The sequence below is a fragment of the Aotus nancymaae genome, unplaced genomic scaffold (genome assembly GCF_030222135.1).
Source record: "Aotus nancymaae isolate 86718 unplaced genomic scaffold, 86718_ANA_hifiasm-v0.15.2.pri h1tg000029l, whole genome shotgun sequence".
NCBI classification, from domain to species: Eukaryota; Metazoa; Chordata; class Mammalia; order Primates; family Aotidae; genus Aotus; species Aotus nancymaae.
The window spans coordinates 51,874,423-51,892,315 of record NW_026988442.1 but is presented as its reverse complement, the minus strand read 5'-3'; the positions used below and the strand labels follow the sequence as shown (position 1 = coordinate 51,892,315).

The following is a 17,893-nucleotide window of genomic DNA, read 5'->3' as shown; positions in this document are numbered from 1 at the left end:
ATTAGGAGAGACAGACAGAATTTTTACTTTGTCTTTTTGTTTCCTTCTGGTTACCAGCTTCAAGAGATGTTTGTTTAATTCAAGGCTAGAGGAGAGTACAGAAAAGCTGTGCGGCTATAGTAATATTGTAGTGGTGAGCTCAGCGTGAGAAGCACTACTAGGAATACTTGACTCTTAAAAAGGAAAAGAAATTTTTTTAATTAGGGGAAAAAGGGAACGAGTTTATCTCTGAGGCCAGCACAAGAAAAGAAAACAGGTGAGTGGGTCTGGTAGTGAAGAGGGCTCTCAGAGGACCCCCAGAGGAAGCTCCAGTACAAACTCCCTGATCCATGTGACTTCACATCTTCTTGAAACCCCTCCCCTAGTCATAAAAGCTCAAAGCCTTGTTGAAAGATTGCAGAAGAACCCTGACTTCCCACTCACCCAAAAAAAGCAAAGATGGGTTCCTGGAAATCTAACCCTGAAAACTCTACCCCTTCTCTAAGAAACATCATCTGATGTGGTGGTTTGGTTCAATGACAGTATTAGTAGAAAAGTATATGTGAATTATAAAGCAGGTTACTTTTATAGACTCTTACAGGTTCGCTGGAGACAATATCATTAAGTATAACAATTTATATATGAAATGAATTTCAAGTTTTAAATAACCAAATGACAAGAGAACTGTTTGGAATAAAATTGTTGGAAATACAACTCACTTGTAAGTTAAGGTATATCCAGTTTTTGAGTAAATCACATAGAACATGAGAAACACATCATCTAGTAGCCAATTCTCTGGTAGGTAATTCTTCTGCATTTATTGTTTTTTAAATAAAAGTACGCAAGTGATCATGTGGAATGAAACCTAAAAAGAGGCTGAGATTAGCCACCTTCTTAAAAGAACTTCATTTTAGAAATAATGAAATTAATCAGAGCTGTGTTTTGTAGGAGGCAAAGAGGGTCGTGGTAGTATTTCAGTTAGTGACTTCAAAATACATTTTTCTGTCAAATTTTTCTTTTTATAAATGTCTGCATTTGTCAAAAACCTGTTTGATGATGAAACCAAATTGTTGTTGAGAAGACAAGGTAAAGTTGATGATATTACAAATTTCAATATAATTTACTTTTCCTAATGACTAAATATTTCATCTGAGACCTTATTATATAAACCGTGAAAATATTTCATTGGAATTCTACTGGTAAGGGAGGGTTTAAGGGTTCTCCAGCTCAAATGTACCGCCAATTACAACTCAAAATCACCATGTTTAAAAATCATTTAACAGAAGAAATAGTAAGTATTATCTGAGGATAATACAAATGTAAGCTCTTAATATAAAATTCTATTGTGGCAGTTTGATTCCCTGTCTCCCCTGGCCCAAGAAACTCAAGTTCAGAGCATGGCATTCTGTGATGTATCCATCCAGTTCTGCCATTCTAAGTATTTGGTTTTTCAACTTGTAGAAAAAACACTTTTAGTATTGTGTGAAATGGGTCCACAACTGCAGAGCTGGGAAGATGATGCATTTTTCCTTCAGGACCAGTGAAAATATTTATGACATCTATGAAATGACCTCATTTTGTTGCACAAAATCTTTCCCTGAAATCACTGTTTATCTGGGACCCAGCAGCCTAACCGCATAGCACATGTTGTTCAATGGGCAGCCTGAGGAATAGATTCCAGGGCCCACACTGAGGCCAAGTGGAGGACAATAGGACTCCTGAAGCACTTGGATCCAGTTGCAGAGGTGAATAACATCTTATTTTAAAAGAATTAAAGCTGGCTGATGACCAGATAAAGAGATATCCACTAAAGACCAGGAATAATTTTTTAACATCTTATTTTCTGAAGAAATGCCAGCTCACTTTAGACACATTATCAATATGTAGATTGCAGGCAAGCAATGATCTAATTAGCAGCATTACAAACCCCAAACTTATTTCTTCCCTTTTGCCGGAAGCAAAGCTAATGAGTTAGGAGAAATAAACATCATTTCAAATGGTTCAAAACAATAAAAGTGATATTTCTGTATAATCATTATGTTGTCATTTAAGGACTACATTTCCAACCTGCCACACCTCTAATAGGTTGGCTTAACAGCACATTTGCAAGCATAAAACTAAAAAATAAGAGGGTGAAATAAATTAATTGGATATGAAACTTTGAGGGAAAGGTGTTAATATAAAGTACAAAAAATATTATTCGTTTAAAATTCTAAGTACTCTTAAAAGGATTTATACAGCAGAAAAAATGCAAAACAATGCTGATTATCCAGTCAAAAAATTTCATTTATTCATATAAAGCCCTATTTCTTTCTAAAATTCCCGGGTTTATTGTAGCCTTTATTAGCACTTTACACTTTCTTGCAAAAGACATGGCAAAGTATTTAATCCTACATATATCTTAGTGCCTTCTCAGTCACTCAAACCCAGCACATCAGCTGGTGTACTGCTTTCGTAGGTGTACTACTTTGTAAATATTTTGAGCTTATTTCTTGTATTGTGTCTATTCTGTCCTCCCTGGTAGCTTGTGAGGTGCTGGAGAGCAGGGACCAGATGTTCCACTCTCTAAAGTTTCCCAATGTCAAGTGCAAAGATGATGTACTGGGGTCACTCAGTAAATACAATTGATTGGCTAGTGTTTTAGTCCTTCAGGATAAGCCTCAGCAATTTTATAACAAACCACCAGCTTTTACATAATCCAGAACACAGATATTACAGTGAATATAGGAAGTCACCCACCAACATTGATTTAGTTTGTTTACAGTGCCACATTTACATGCAAGTTAACTGTTCACATTAGCATCCAACTTCACTTTCAGAATTTAGGTTCTCATATTCAACATCCAACATATTCTCCGTCTTCTCAAATGCATCCATTTAAGAATTACTTAAGAGACAACATAGGGAGAGAATGACAATGCTTAATTTTATACATTTTTCTCCCCTAGGAGGTTCAGATGTTGATTTTTGCTCTCTCCTTTTTGTTTTTCTCTCATCATTATGACATGCTTATTTTCCAGTGCTTGTTTGAAAAATTAAAACATTCACATAATTTCGTTAAGGAGACTAAGATGCATTAAGAAATTAGATTATGGGAGATATATGTTCAGTTCGTGGTTGGCTTAGCTGTCACCATCCTCTCTACACTCTTCTGTTCCCCTCATCTATCAGATTAAGAAATGTTTTGTTTCTATTATCAAATTTGTGTATGTACTCAAATTTTTATGTGTGTTCAACACACAGTTTGTTCTAAAATGACATTTTGCTCTGTATCACCAAACTATCCATGGTAGGCCTCCATCGTCCAGTGCTGCCTCTCATGAGGCACAGCCGAGTTCTATCAGGTTTTACTATTTATTCATTAAAATAAAACAGCAGAGAAACCAGAACATTTAAATTCATCCCACATAAAATCCCCAAGCCGATGTTCAACTTTTGAATATTTGGTTTGGTTTTATACCAATGTTATGGTGCTGCATTTGAATAACTGACATGTTATTACTACATTTCTTTAAAATAAGCTATTTTAGATTGCATAAAACACTTCCACTTGAGAGTAACTTGACATATTCCTATTTCTATAATATTCTAATATTTATTTCTATAATATTCCAATAAATAGAATAAAACTTTATTGTCCCAATTTAAAAGCTACATTTCCAAATGGCTTCAACATTAAGCAAAACATGAAGTCAGAGCAATATATCAGTGAAAATTCTTTTTCTGAAAGTATGTTACATGGAAATTCCCTGCATTTGAAAGGTATACATAGTTATAACTGATACTAAATGAATAGTTCTCTTCACCTATCTTTTCCTTTTCCCTTGAAGGAGCTTAAGATTTGGCTCCCAACATAGAAAAAAAAAGTTGTATGGGAAAGTCAAAAGAAATAGCTATTGGAAGAGAAGGGTGCTCCCCTTTGCATTACAATGCATCTTCGTTTTAACATTTACATGTCCTGCAGTCTTCCAATACCACTTCCAGACAGTCATCAGACCCCACTCACCTAAGGAAATAAGGTTGATTCATCAGCGTAAAATATTGCGTTACCAAACTGATATATTTAAGCAAACTTTATTTACCTCATAAATGTGGTTGCTTCTTATGACACAAAGTGCACCACGTTTCAATATCATGCCTGTGCACTTGCACTTAATTAGATGCAATAGTTTTATGTATGAAATCAGGACTCCCAATTTCTGGAAAAACAGATTGTTTGATACAATATTCATTTGGCTACAACTAAGTAAGAGTTAAGGAATTCAACAAAAAATGCATGCAAAAGTTCAATGCAGAAAACTGCTTCGTTCTAGTAGCCTTTATTAATAGAATAAATTATATCATTCATTATTTTCAGATTCTGAAGCTAGGTTCAGATATATTCTGTGCCATACACTTATGTAAAAATGGCATAAAAACAAAACTAAAATTATGGTTTTTTTTTTTAGAAATAAGCATATCTTTTGTATAGACAGTATCTTTTGTATAGACATTTCTTTAGTATGGAAAACAATATTGCTTTATACATAAAAACTTTTTAAAAAATCAAGCTTTCCATATATTTTATAGAAATATATTCTTAGAACTACGTGAATAAAGATTACAACTGTGTCAAATTGCTTTTAGTTGGTACAAAATATGTAGCTAACTAATCATGGAAGGAAAATTTTGTACTTCCCTTTCTTCAAAAGGAATAGAGTATTTTAACCCCATAACCATTTACATACATGCACTGGCAATAATGTATGTCGTAGTATCTTTGAAATCAACGCACCATAACTCAAGGCTTGCTTTTACAATAAGTGAAATTAATGCAGCCACTGGTTGAAAATGTGTACATACAAATCTTTAAGTTAAAATATGTTAGATTATCAACATATTTTTTCTGTGTAGCTAAAAGGTGGATATTAAATTTAATATAATACAGCATAGGTCATTTTAAAATTTAGAAAATTCTTTAGGACAATATATGTTATGTTTATAAAGCTACATCAAACTACATTTCAGAATGAATATGTCAGCTGATAAAAAAGAACCTGCTATGATAAGACCATTCTAACTGAGAAACACAAAAAATGCCAACAGCATGTGAAATCAGGTTACTTAAAATTTATGTAACTCTACACCAAGGTATTATGAAAATTATACAATCTCATTCATTTCCACTCATGTCCTGCTCTTCCATAGTACCCTCAAGTTTATTTTATGTTTCATGCAGACATATCACTTTTTCTAATGATTTTTGTCTCTTTCTGTCAAAGCACAAAGCATACCAATATGGACATTTGCTCCAATATAGCCCAACAGATGGTATTTTTTTATTAATAAAATGTGGAAGTAACTAGTAGGTTTTTATGGGGAAAATTACAAAATAAATTTACAAAAACAGACTGGATCACTAAAACAAGAAGGATGGTTTGGCATATATAACTTTTTAAAGTATGGTAACAAAACAAACTTTTAAGTTCCATTTTACCTGGTATTATTTATTCCTTCTGATGAAAAGAAATGGGATTTGAGAAAATCCCATCTATCTCTTGCGCACAAATTAGATATCACTTTTTAAATGACCATGCCATTCTTCAGTTTTTGATATAGCTTCCAAACCGAAGTTTCAAAACAACTCTGCCTAGCAAACACATCACTGTACTTTAAACAGAGTGATGTTTTCTATCCCATATTTTAGGAAGGTTAAAGCACACACAGAGGCAAGAATCATGACAGATAGCAGATCCTAAAGTGAGTTTATTAACTCTTTAGGTAGATTAGGCAACACTTGTTTTTAAACTAACTACAAATCAAAGTCTCTATTTTTTTTTTAATGACTCGACACTACTACCATGGTACCAACAGATACGTGCGGGAGAAAAAAAAGGGGCTATGTGTTCTGAACTCTGCTTACCTAAAATCTGCATCTAGTCACGTGCCATTTTTAGAAGATGTCCCCTTCTGAGATAATCAAGATACTTGTATAACAGGGAATTTAGAGTTAATTACCAAACTTTAATACTATCTTATATAGGTCAAGTGAGTATGTATACCTTTCTCCAGAAACAAAGGAATTCGGAATAGGATTTCAGATTTAACTGTAGAAATAGCAAAATATGTTTTGAGAATGTCATTTACCGCAACACAAATCAATATTAAATGCTTTTTGCAGGAAGCACACTTTCAGAAAATGGGCCATAAAGCTTTCTGGGATCCGACCCTAATTACTAGAGCAGGCTCTTGCCGTTTGTCTCTCTCTTCAATTATTTACAGGGCAAAAAAGCCAAATGGCATCGCATTAGCTATATTAAATGGTGTGGACTTGGTTTCTAACTTACTAATAGTACATAAAAATTACTAAGGTAAATGTGCCCGTAGAAACATGGCTTTTTTTCTTCTTCACCTGAGTGGGTGTATTTATTATTCATATTGTTAAGTGTTGAATAAGCTGTCCTTTAGGCACCCAATGCTGCATAATTTAAACAAGTGCATTAAATATATAAGACATCTAAAATGTAGTGCATTGATTATGCCACAGAATTTCCTTGAACAGCTACCATGTAGCTCACAGAAAACCAGTATCTCTTGCAAGTTCCTGAAAACAAATACTGTGAGAACGACACAGAGATGAATAAGGGGTATCCTTCCTGCTACCATTTTGCTGCTTTCTGGTGACCCAACGTAAAGTGGGAATTGGGTGAAGTGAAAATGAGGCCCTGGAGTGCTACGACATTTCTGGTCTCGATACTGACAAGTGTCCTTTTTAGGTAGACAAATACGGGGCTATGTCCTAAGTACATGAAAACGTGGACCACACACAATCTAAGAAAGAAAAGGCTGTATCAGAGATTCTTGTACCAGGCCAGAAATGCCCAACTACCAGCAAGCAGGTCATGATTACAACCTCCCAAATAAAGTTCAGACACTGCATCCATACCTGATTCTTTTGTGATCAGAAGGGCACCTGAGTTATGAAAGATGTTAATGGCTGAAAAAGGCTGCTGCGTTCAGCTTCCAACCTCCTAAATTCTGGCGGCTGCTTCCCAAGCAGTGAAATCTCCAGTCTTTGGGCCCAAACAATTTTTTAAATGAGTTCGGGAGGCATCAAATTCTTATTGTAAAAATAAGATAGGCCCACTACCAGAGTATCCAGGGTCCCTAGAAAGCCAGGTGCAATTTATATGGCTGCATGTCATCAGCTGTTGTTACCCAAGAGTGTGCCGAGGTCACTTTTTTAAAAAAGCAACATTGGAAATCGATCTGTGGCAAACATATAAGGCAGTTTTGTTTTTGTTTCTTTTTTAACCAAATACAAAGTCACTTCTTTCTCCGCACTGAAATCTGCCCATTGTCCCTCCTTTGCAAACCTCTAGAGATTAAAAGGGACATCAATGAACGCGAGTGAACTTTGGCCACTTTTCTACCCCAAACACCAGCGTAAAAGTAGAAATCAGTAACCAGGTGAAGTGCCACACCGCACAAAGATCAGAGGCGAGGGGCGGGCGCGCAGGGCCGGAGGCGGGGAGGAAAATGTCCCGGCCGCCCCTCCAGCCCGTCATCGCGCGCGCAGGAGGTGGAGGGGCGTCCCTGGGGGGCGGGAGGCTCAGCGCCTCGGCGAGGGGAGCAAGGAGTCACAGCCCACAGGGCGAGGCCCTTGGAAAAGGGGTCGAAAAGCCGGGCCACCAGCGGATCCAGACGCGGACGCCAGGCGACGGCCGCCGGCCAGCCAGGGCTCGGCGAGGGGCGCCGCTCGGCCCCGCGACCCTCCCCACTGGCCGGGCCAGGAAGGGGCCGACGGCTCTTTCCTGTCTAGTCTCTCCCCCCACGGTTTTCTGTAACCCGATCCCCGCACTCCGCTCCCCGGGAAGCCGCCGCCCCGCGCGCCGCCCGGCTCTGCCCAGGCCAGCGCTATAGTTAGCAACCTTCCAGCAACTCCGCCCGGGGGCGGCAGGGGCTTACCGCGCGCCCCTCCCCGGGACCGACCCCGCGCGCGCCCCTGGGCCCCCTCCTCCGGCGGCCACCTCCCCGCGGCGCCCCTTTACCTTCGCTTGCAGATACTGAGGGTAGTAGTAGGTGGCGTACTGAGGGTACATCTGCTGTTTCCACACTTTGCCCATGAAGCTGGAAGGGAGCCTGCCGTGCAGGGTCGCGGACACTTTGGGGTTTCCAAGTCTCGGTCTCTCCTGCCTCTCCCTTTCCGGCGGCGGCGGCTGCGGCTGCCTCGGCGGCGGCTGCTGCTGCTGCCGCTGCTCCACCTCCCAGCCGGGACCAGACGTCCTTCTCCTCCTCCTCCTCCTCTTCCTCCTCCTCCTCCTCCTCTTCCTCCTCCTCCCAGGCAGAAAGAAAGACACTGCAGAGCGCAGAGGGCACCCCGGACAGGGCGCTCCTGAGGAGTTCCCTCCCGGAGCCCGACTGCTCCGGGGCTGCCAAGGGCTGGCGCGCTGGTCGCGGTCCGCTTGGGCGAGCCGGCTGCGCGGGGCTGAGAGGTGATCAATACAAGCGGAAAGTGCGGCGGCGGCGGCGGCGGCGGCTGCGCTCGGTGCCAGGCGGCATCTGGGGTGGGTGCGCCCGTTGGGGAGAGAGGAGAGGGGCTGGCGCTCCGAGGCCGTGGGGGAAGGGCGGGCGGGGGCGGGGCCTGGGCGCCACCGAGCCCGGGACCCGCTGGAGGTGAGGGCTGAGTTTTAACCACTCCTCACCTCCCAGGCTCTCGGTAGGACGGGCGGAAGCCCTGGGAGTCCAGATCGCTTTGTGTCGCGGGTGGGGAAATGAGTGGGAGTGGGAGTGGGGGTATGAGTGGGAGTGGGAGTGGATTGGGGAGACCCTGCTTAAGAACTGCAGGGCGGGCACCTCTGTAGCTTTCCCGAGTTTTTATCTTCATAAGGGGGAGGGGAAATAAGGGAAAAGAGGAAATCTGATTAATCTCTCACTTCCCACCCCCCAGTAATTTTTTTTCGCAAGGGAAGGAAAATGATTTAATGCCCAACAAAGCTGGAGTCCGGACACCTGGGTTCTGTTCCTCCCACACACCACCTACCCGGAGCCACAAGACTAATCTTCTAGGTGACCTTGGGAGGGTTAGCCTCCTTCGGTTTGGTTTTCCCAGATGTGAGAGGTGATATCATGCCCCTTGCACAAGGGGAGGCAAAGCACACACACGCACACGCGCGCGCGCGCACATACACACACGCGCGCACACACACACACACACACACACACCCCACACAACAAATAGACGGATCCTTCTAAGGGGGTGATGCCGCAAAAAGGCAGAATGTTATTAGAGGACGCAATATAGACATCAGCTTTTCTCTGCCTGTTTCTAATGCTGCCAGACAGTCTGTCAACTCCCACTCAGGAGCAAGGAAACTCCCTGAGTTTGGAATATTTTAAGGCCATTTTGAAAGTCACGCTGGCATACTGTTGCAGTGTGCTTCGGTGACATATAAAATCAATCTCTCTGCCTCTCTCCATCTCCTAATTGTCACAGCTCTAGACAGCCCCAGACGAGCAGTGGTTCAGTTCACTACATAACTGGATATAATTTAATGGAGTTAATTGGTCCCCGAAGCTGCCTGCAGAAGACTTTTATATTCCAGCTCAAAAAGAGAGCTAATACCAAAATGTACATACAGATAGCATAGGTAAGCAAGCATCCTCAACTTAGGGTTCTGGCACATCTAATAAAATGTAATAAAACATTGTGTTTGTTATTAAATAGACCTTGATTACTTTGTCATTTTGGTTTTTGGAGAGTTTTTTGTTAATAGCACAAGGTAAATTAAACTCAACTTGAATGTGTGATTTTGTTAAACTGTTATATTTTTATATGATAACATTTTAAAAGAGGGTTAGTAAGATACTTTAGAACAATGACAAAATAGGGACCTGAAACCCTTATAATGGTTATATGATTTAGAGAAATTTCTAGATCATACATATTTGACAAAAACAAAATAAATAAAAGTATAGGTGAGAACATTTTGGCTATGCCAGGAGGCAAGTCATGTCCCTCTCATTTACCTATGTGAAATCCTGTAAGGAAGCTAGTATTTACCGTGTCTGCTATACTGTAGGCACTGTTGAAGTTAATGCAGATCTGGAAGGTAAGGTGGAGTGGTTCACTGTCAGGCTAGGGGAGCCTAAAATAGTGCCCAATGTGGGCCCCTTTAATGTTTTTAAACAGAGAACTGGCGTGAACTAAATTGTGCTTTAGGGACCTGGGAAGACTAGGAATGATGGTTTGGAAGAGTGACAGAAGGAAGAGAAGTAAATCGAGAACAATCGCAGAAGTTCTAGGTTTGAGGTAATAAGGGAAATTACCAAACTTAGACTGTTCTACTTACTGTTTTTTCTGGATGATGGAAATTCAGCCTGTTTTAGAGAGCCCAAAAGCAGACCCACGCTTATATAGACACTTGATTTATGACCGAGTTAGTATTACAGAGCAGTGGAGAAAGAACGAACTTTTCAATAAATGATTTTGGGTCAACTGGCAATCCATACGGAAAAAATGAAATAGGAGCCCTGCCTCACAAATACCAAGGGAGGAGGGGAAAATTGAGGTGAATCAAGACCTAGATGTGAAAAACAAAAGTAAAATGCTGTTAGAAGACGATATAGAAGAATATCTTTTTGACCTTGAAATAGGAAAGATTGGTAAAATAACAGGAACAAAAGTGTAAGATTGACAGATTTGACTGTTAATATTAAGAACATTGGTTCATTGAAGGATTTTATAAAGAGTGATAAAAGCCACAAAACAGTTACTTGTAATACAAATAACACAAAAAGTTAATATACAGAATGTATAAAGAATTCCTTGGAAATAATAAGAAAAAGGGAAACAACTTGTTAGATTGTGAACAAAAGAATGTGTATTTCACAGAAGAAGCACAAATATCCAGAAAACATAAAAAAATTCTCACACTCATTGGTAATAAGAGAAAAGCAAATTAAAATAATAATACTATACCATTTCTTATTCACCAGATTGGCAAAAATTAAGAAGTCTAAAAATATTAAGAGTAGGTAAAAATGTGAAAGGGGGGAAATCTGAAAACACTGCTTACTGGAGGAAACGTAAATTGGTCTAACCACCACTTTAGAAGACAATTTGGCATTCCTCAATTTCATTTGCATGTTTCCTACAACACTGTAACAGGTACATATCTTAAAGAAATCCTTTCATATGTGCACCAGGAGAAATGTACAGGAATGTTCATAATATGTAGAATACAACTCAAACGTCTACCAACTGTAGAAGGGATTAAAATGGCTTTAGTATATGTACACATTAGAACTCTCTGCAGAAACAGAAATGAATAAACTGCAGTTAAAAGCATCAACATGGATCACTTCAAAATTGATGTTGAAAGAAAAAGGCAAGTCAACAGAATGCATAAAGCATGATTCTATTTGTATGAAGTTCAAAAACAGAAAAAATAAACAGTATTATGTAAGAATAGGTGCAAGAGTAGTTTTAAAAAACTTTTATAAGGAAAATCAAAGGTATAATACCATAAAATTCAGAATAGTATCACTTAGAAAGAAGAAGGATGACATATTTAAGGAGGGGCCAAGGAAGACCTCTAGAAATCATAACGTTTGAAGTTTTCCTCTGGTTATTGATACACAAGAATGCATTTCAATATTTTTCTTCTAGTGTTCATAAGTTCTTTTGCATTTTTGCTGCATTTCATGCGAAAACATTTTAAAACAAAAATCAACTTTTAATTTTAAGCATGATCATTTTCAAACAAATACAAAAGCAGAGGAACCCTCTGTTCCTAATACCCAGCTTCAACATTCATCAACATTTTGTCATTCTTGTTTCTTCTCTCTCTCTAACACACACATAAACACGCACACACACACACTTTTATTTTTCTAGAGTATTTCAAAGTAAATCTCAAGCATCGTATTTGACCAGTAACTATTTTAGTACCTTCCTCTAACAGATAACTTTTTAAAAACATATATCATTGTCACACCCAAAAATTTAGCAATAATTTGTTAATATGAGCTAATGCCCAATTATTGTTCATTATTCTACTGTTGTCTAAAAATCATTTTTCGTAGTTTGTCTATTTAAATCAGGTTAAAACAATGTCCATAAATAAATTTGGTTGATATGTCTCTTAAGACTCTCTTAATAAAAAGTTTGTCCCCACTCATTTTTAAATTTGATATTTACTCTTTAAAGAATTTGCATCATTTGTCCTGTAGAATTTCCCACATGGCTGATTGCAACCTCACAGTGTCATTTACAATGATGGTTAGTTCTAGAGGTTTGATTAGATACAGATTCACTTTTATTTTTGACAAAGACTACTTCCTAGGTGGTACTGAACACACATAGGGAAGGTGATGTGATGTGTATTCCATCAGAAAATCATAATGTCTGGTTGTGTTATTTTTAGGGATGTTAAGTTGATCAGAAGTTCAGGCATTATCGGTCTGACTTATTCATTATAGAGTTCCTCATCAACCATTCACAGGATGTTTTTCAACATTTGTAAGTGTTACCTCAAGCTATTTTTTTTGATTAGGAGTTACAAATTGTCAGTTTTGTCCTTTTATAATTTCTTCTGCACTTAGTAATTAGAAATTGTCTATGGAGAAGAATGTTCTCTCTTCAACTCTTTGGTTAACTTAAAATACAGCTAGCAAAGGAAAAGTAGGATAAATATCTTCTATTTATCAATTTTTAGGAGAATGAGTTGGTGCCCTAGGAAACTCCAAAGCTAAACATTTTTAAGTAAGATTCTGAATTTGTAGATTTTAATATACTGTATTTGAATTGCTTCAATCCATTGCAGTCATTATTCTTGTTGGTGCTCAAATTATCCCATCTTTGGCCAATAGGAGCCCCTTCAAATTGCCTCATGTCTTAAGAAAAACAAACACAAAAACAAAAACAAAACAGTCTCTAGCAGACTCTAATAGTCTTGACAGTTTTCTTTTTTTCTTTTTTCTTTTTTGCTTTCTAGCATGATAAGATTGTCCTAGGTTCTCATACAGTTCATGCCCAGAGCTGAGTCAGGTATCAGCCATTTCTCTCAAAAAAAAAAAAAAAAAAGTCAGCTTGCCTTAAAAATTTTAAATAATGACAAATTTCTAAAAATGTGTTCTACATGTTTATCACATTTGTGGGAAGAAGCTCACAGAAGAATCTTAATAAAATTTTGTGCCAAGATGACCTGTAGGAAAGCATGAGCCATGAAGTGCTTTTTTCCAAGAGTGGTTGTGCATTTACGTCTGTGCCAACACTGAAGACTCATCCTCTATGTTCTTCAGTGCTCTTCACTGGGGATACGGCAGACTTGATGCCTGCCTCACGGAGCTTGCAGTCTAATGAGAGAGACAGATAGAAAAACAATGCTAAGTCGTGATAAATTATATGAAGAAAGCAACAAGACAACAGAGGGAGAATAACTTTGTGGGAGTTGGGTTACGAATCCTAAAGTAGTAGGGGAAAACCTCTTCTAGGAGGTATGATGAGTAAGAATGAATCGGCCATAAGAACCTTTTATGGAGTTAAAAATGGAGGGTTGTATTCCTATAGAAGCAGCAGCAAGTTAAAAACCTTGAGGCATGAACTAGTCCATCCAAGATCTACAATCTGTTTTCTCTTATAACCAAAGGTAAACTTTTTTAAATAATTAATCAGAAGTGGACCCAACAAATTCGTTTTGATTAATGCCTTTGTTCTAATGCCATCCTCCTGAGACTGTTGAAATAATTGGATAAAATGAGACATTTTGATACCTAAAGCCCCTGTGCTACAGCATTAGTGAACTGTAAATGGGATTTAGGTTCATGAGAAAGGTCTTATGCAGAACTTGGAACATTACTGAGTGGTTACTATTCTTAGTAACTAGGTTGTATCTGCAATACATTTACTGAACACTTAAACAGAAAGGCAATAGTTTTTGCAAGATGAAGGTGTTGGTGGCATATATGTTAGAGTTCTTAGAGGGTTAAATGAGTAGGAACATAGATAAAAGGGAACCAATGCTTATAACCTACGATGAGGTTTTATCATGAATGGGAAATTGTTTTATAGTCTGCAGGAATGTTTGTATGTAAATCTTCTAGCCTGAGGTTCCTCAGGTATTAATCATCAGACCCTACTTTGTGAAGCCCTAAATTAAGAAACTAAAATTTTATGTCATTGCTAAAGAAAAGTATTTTCTTTATAAATGGTAATATGCTTTTAAACAAATTCATCAAAATGAAACATACCATTTTGAAACTTTCAGAATGTGTTCTTCAATCCCACCAGAGCTTGAGAAGCACTATTGACTTCATGCTTCTTACCATAACTTCCTTCCTGACTAGGCTCGTCTCATTTTTCCAGATTCTTTTCCATTATGTTACTTCTTGGTGTAGAGTTCTTTCTTCCTTCCATTGCTTGCTTTTTCCAACCCTCACCATATTGTTGTATGGTGAGGGTTGGAAGGGTTAGAAGGGTTGGAGGATTGGAAGACCAACTCTGGCCTTTTCTAACCCATTTGCCTAGGGCACCTTTCACCTTTCTTTACCTGGTTCATTCTTACTCTTTCTACAAGACTCAGTTATACCCAGAATTTCTTCAGCCGCCAGGTTGGGTTGAGTACCCCTCCCATCGTTCCCAGTCTGAACCTCTCTCCAAACGTCAATCACATGAATTCACTCAGTAAATAAGAACACAACTGGAATGGAGGAGAGGCAGAGTTGGAGAGTTGGGGAATTCCAGGAAAAAAGATCAATATGTGCAAAAGTGTATGCTTGGATATCTACAAATCATTCATTGCGACTTAGAATGCCAAGTACATGCTGCTATGGTCTGAATGTCCCCAAAATTCACATGTTGAAACTTAATCCCCATTGTGTTGGTATTAAGAGGTGGGACCTTTTGAGAAGTGATTAAGTCATGAGGGCTTTGCCCTTATGAATGGATTAGTGTTTTATAAAAGGGCTGGAGGGAGCTAGTTTAGGCCCACTTTGCCCTTCTGCTCTTAGCCGTGTAAGGAAGCAGCAAGAAGGACCTCAGCAGACACTGAACACCAGACCTTGATCTTGGACCTCCCAACCTCCAGAACTGTAAGAAATAAATTCCTACTGTTTATTTCTAGTCTGTGGTATTTTGTTATAGCGGCACAATTGGACTAAGGCACTTACAGAGGCTAGTGGGACTGGAGCCGGAAAAACTTAAGTAGGGGCCCACATCATGAGAACTTTATTAGAATACCACTGTGTAATGAGTGACATTTTAAAAATATTTTAAGCATAGTCAATAGAAAGATCCTTGTGGCCGAGTGCGGTGGCTCACACCTGTAATCCCAGAACTTTGGGAGGTTGAGACAGGCAGATCACTTGTGGTCAGGAGTTTGAGACCAGCCTGGCCAACAACGTGAAATCCCATCTTTGCTAAAAATACAAAAGTTAGCCAGGCGTGGTGGTGGGCGCCTGTAATCCCAGCTAGTAGGGAGGCTGAGGCAGGAAAATTGCTTGCACTGAAAGGTGGAGGTTACAGTGAACCAAGATGGCACCACTGCACACCAGCCTAGGTGACAGAGTGAAACTCCATCTCCAAAAAAGAAGGAAGGAAGGAAGGAAGGAAGGAAGGAAGGAAAAAGCATTGTAAATCACTTGGGCTTTATTCTGTTGGCCAAAGGGCATTATTGAGGGGTTTTATGAAATCTGAGTTGCAATCTAAGTTACAAGGTCAGATTTATGATTAGAAAGAATACATTGTCATCGACATGGTAGATAGATTTAGGAAAAATAGATGAGACTAGAATCAGATACTGCAATTTAGAATTTCTAGAGAGGAAGTGACAATGGTTTAAACTAGAGCCAAGATGTATAAAAGCAGTGTCACTGATCCATTTTAGGTACAGGCAGTAAGGAGTGCATTGTCTATGAAGAATATAACAACAATAAGAAAGTAACTAAAAATCTGTCTGCTTCATATTATTACTGAGCACACTTTTTATTACTAAACAACATTAGTAATAAGTACACACCCTCAAAAAATACTTTGTTGGTCTGAGTTCCAAACAATTGCCATGGTTACTATAGAGGTTCAATAATTGTATTCATTATCTATTACTGATGAAGTTATTCCCCAAATTTATCAGCTTAAACAACAAACATGTATTATCTCACATGGTTTCTGAGGGTCAGGAATTTGAGAGTGGCTTAGCTGGGTTCCAGCTCAGGGTCTCTCATGAGATTAAGCTATTAACTGGTGCAGTAGTCACCTGAAGGTTTGACTGGGGCTGAAGGATCTGCTTCCAAGCTCACTCATATGGCTGTTGACTGGCATCTTCAGCTCCTCTGTCTCTCTGAGTCTCTCTCTATAGGACTGCTCCTGACATGGCAGTGGCTGTCTCCAGAGTGAATGATAGGAGAGAGAGTGTGAGATGGTGTGATCAATCAAGACATAAGCTGAAAACCTCATCTCAGAAATGACTTACCATCAATCTGCCATATTTTATTAGTCACCATGTGGCAAGGGACACTGCCAATACAAGAAGGTAAATGCTGGGGTGGGCATAATTAATGATCCTCTTGGAGGCTGGCTACTACCGTCATGTATATAGAAGCTTCAAATGAACACATCCTTATTCTTTAGTCTACTTACTTACTTATACAATAAACATTGTTTGCCACATGAAAGTTAATTTAGAAAATTACTCTTTAAGCAGTTACTCCCCATTCCTCACCCCTCCTAGCCCCTGGTAACCAACAATCTGCTTTCTGTTTCTACAGATTTACCAACTCTGGATATTTCATGTAAATGGAATTATACAACCTATGATCTCTTTTTGCCTGGTTTCTTTTACTGGGAGTAATATTTTTAAGGTTTACCTGCTGGTAGCATGTTTCAGTGTTTCATTCCTTTTTATGGCTGAATAATATTCTGTTACATACCTCTCTCTCTATATATATATGGGTATTACTGATTTTGACATGCCAGTGAACATTTGAGTGTGTTCAGTAGGTGCTCATACCTGTGAGTCTAAAGCTAAGTAAGACGAGAGGTCTGAGATAGAGACAGACTTGGGAGTCAACAATGATATATGGGTTGTGGTTAAAATTAAAAGAAGGATGAGATCACCTAGGGAGAGCATGCACAGAAAAAAGAACAGTGGAATAAAGGTAGAAATTAAGTAAAAATATTTATAGCATACAAGACTTGGCTAAAACCTTTAGACATTCTCTGATCTCATACCTTGGGCCTCCTTAGCATCAAACTAGCTCACCTAGGCAGAGCTTCTCATTTATTCTTGACCCATGAACTTTATAGGACCATATAACTTCCTTTAATAACTTACTCAAGAGGTTAGTCATTTTTATTATCAAGAAATCCCTTTTTCTTTGTAGGTGCTCATTCCTTTAAATATTTTCTATATTTAGATGCATTTTCTAGATCTCCTGTAATTTACTACATGATGGTTCAGTCGGATAGTCTAGTAGGATGCCATCTCATATTCAATAAAGTATGTGTTCTACTGAGTTCTTGTGCATCCTACTTTTAAGATAATATCATGTTCTGTTATCATAAAAAGAACAAGGCAAACCGACTATTGATTTACGAGTATCTTTAACTTGTGTTCCATTATGATCTCAAGCCCATTTATTGGCATTTATGTCTACATCTTCATTTCTCTTATTCTATCTGTAGACAGTATTTTAATTTCAGGGTACATATTACTATTTCCTTCAAAATTTTCTTTTTCTTTTTCTTTTTTTTTTTTTTTGAGACGGAGTCTTGCTCTGTCACCAGGCTGGAGTGCAGTGGTGCAATCTTGGCTCACTGCAACCTCCGCCTCCTGGGATCAAGCGATACCTCCACTTCAGCCTCTCAATTAGCTGGGATCACAGGCGCGTGCCACCACGGCAGGCTAATTTTTTTGTATTTTTAGTAGAGATGGGG

General features: G+C 38.8%; 1 protein-coding gene across 4 annotated transcripts in view; it reads right to left on the bottom strand.

Annotated features, from left to right (window-relative positions):
- The window catches only part of RBMS1 (RNA binding motif single stranded interacting protein 1), a 215,660-nt gene extending 207,138 nt beyond the window's left edge, over positions 1–8,522 (bottom strand). For 2 of the 4 annotated variants that reach the window (XM_064382682.1, XM_064382683.1), the window contains exon 1: positions 8,010–8,522. In XM_064382682.1, coding sequence (XP_064238752.1) covers positions 8,010–8,084 — 75 coding nt within the window. In that variant the 5' untranslated portion in view covers positions 8,085–8,522. The remainder of the gene's footprint in view (positions 1–8,009) is intronic. The other 2 variants (XM_064382678.1, XM_064382680.1) reach the window with 1 other exon arrangement.
- Between the last annotated feature and the right edge of the window lie 9,371 nt (positions 8,523–17,893).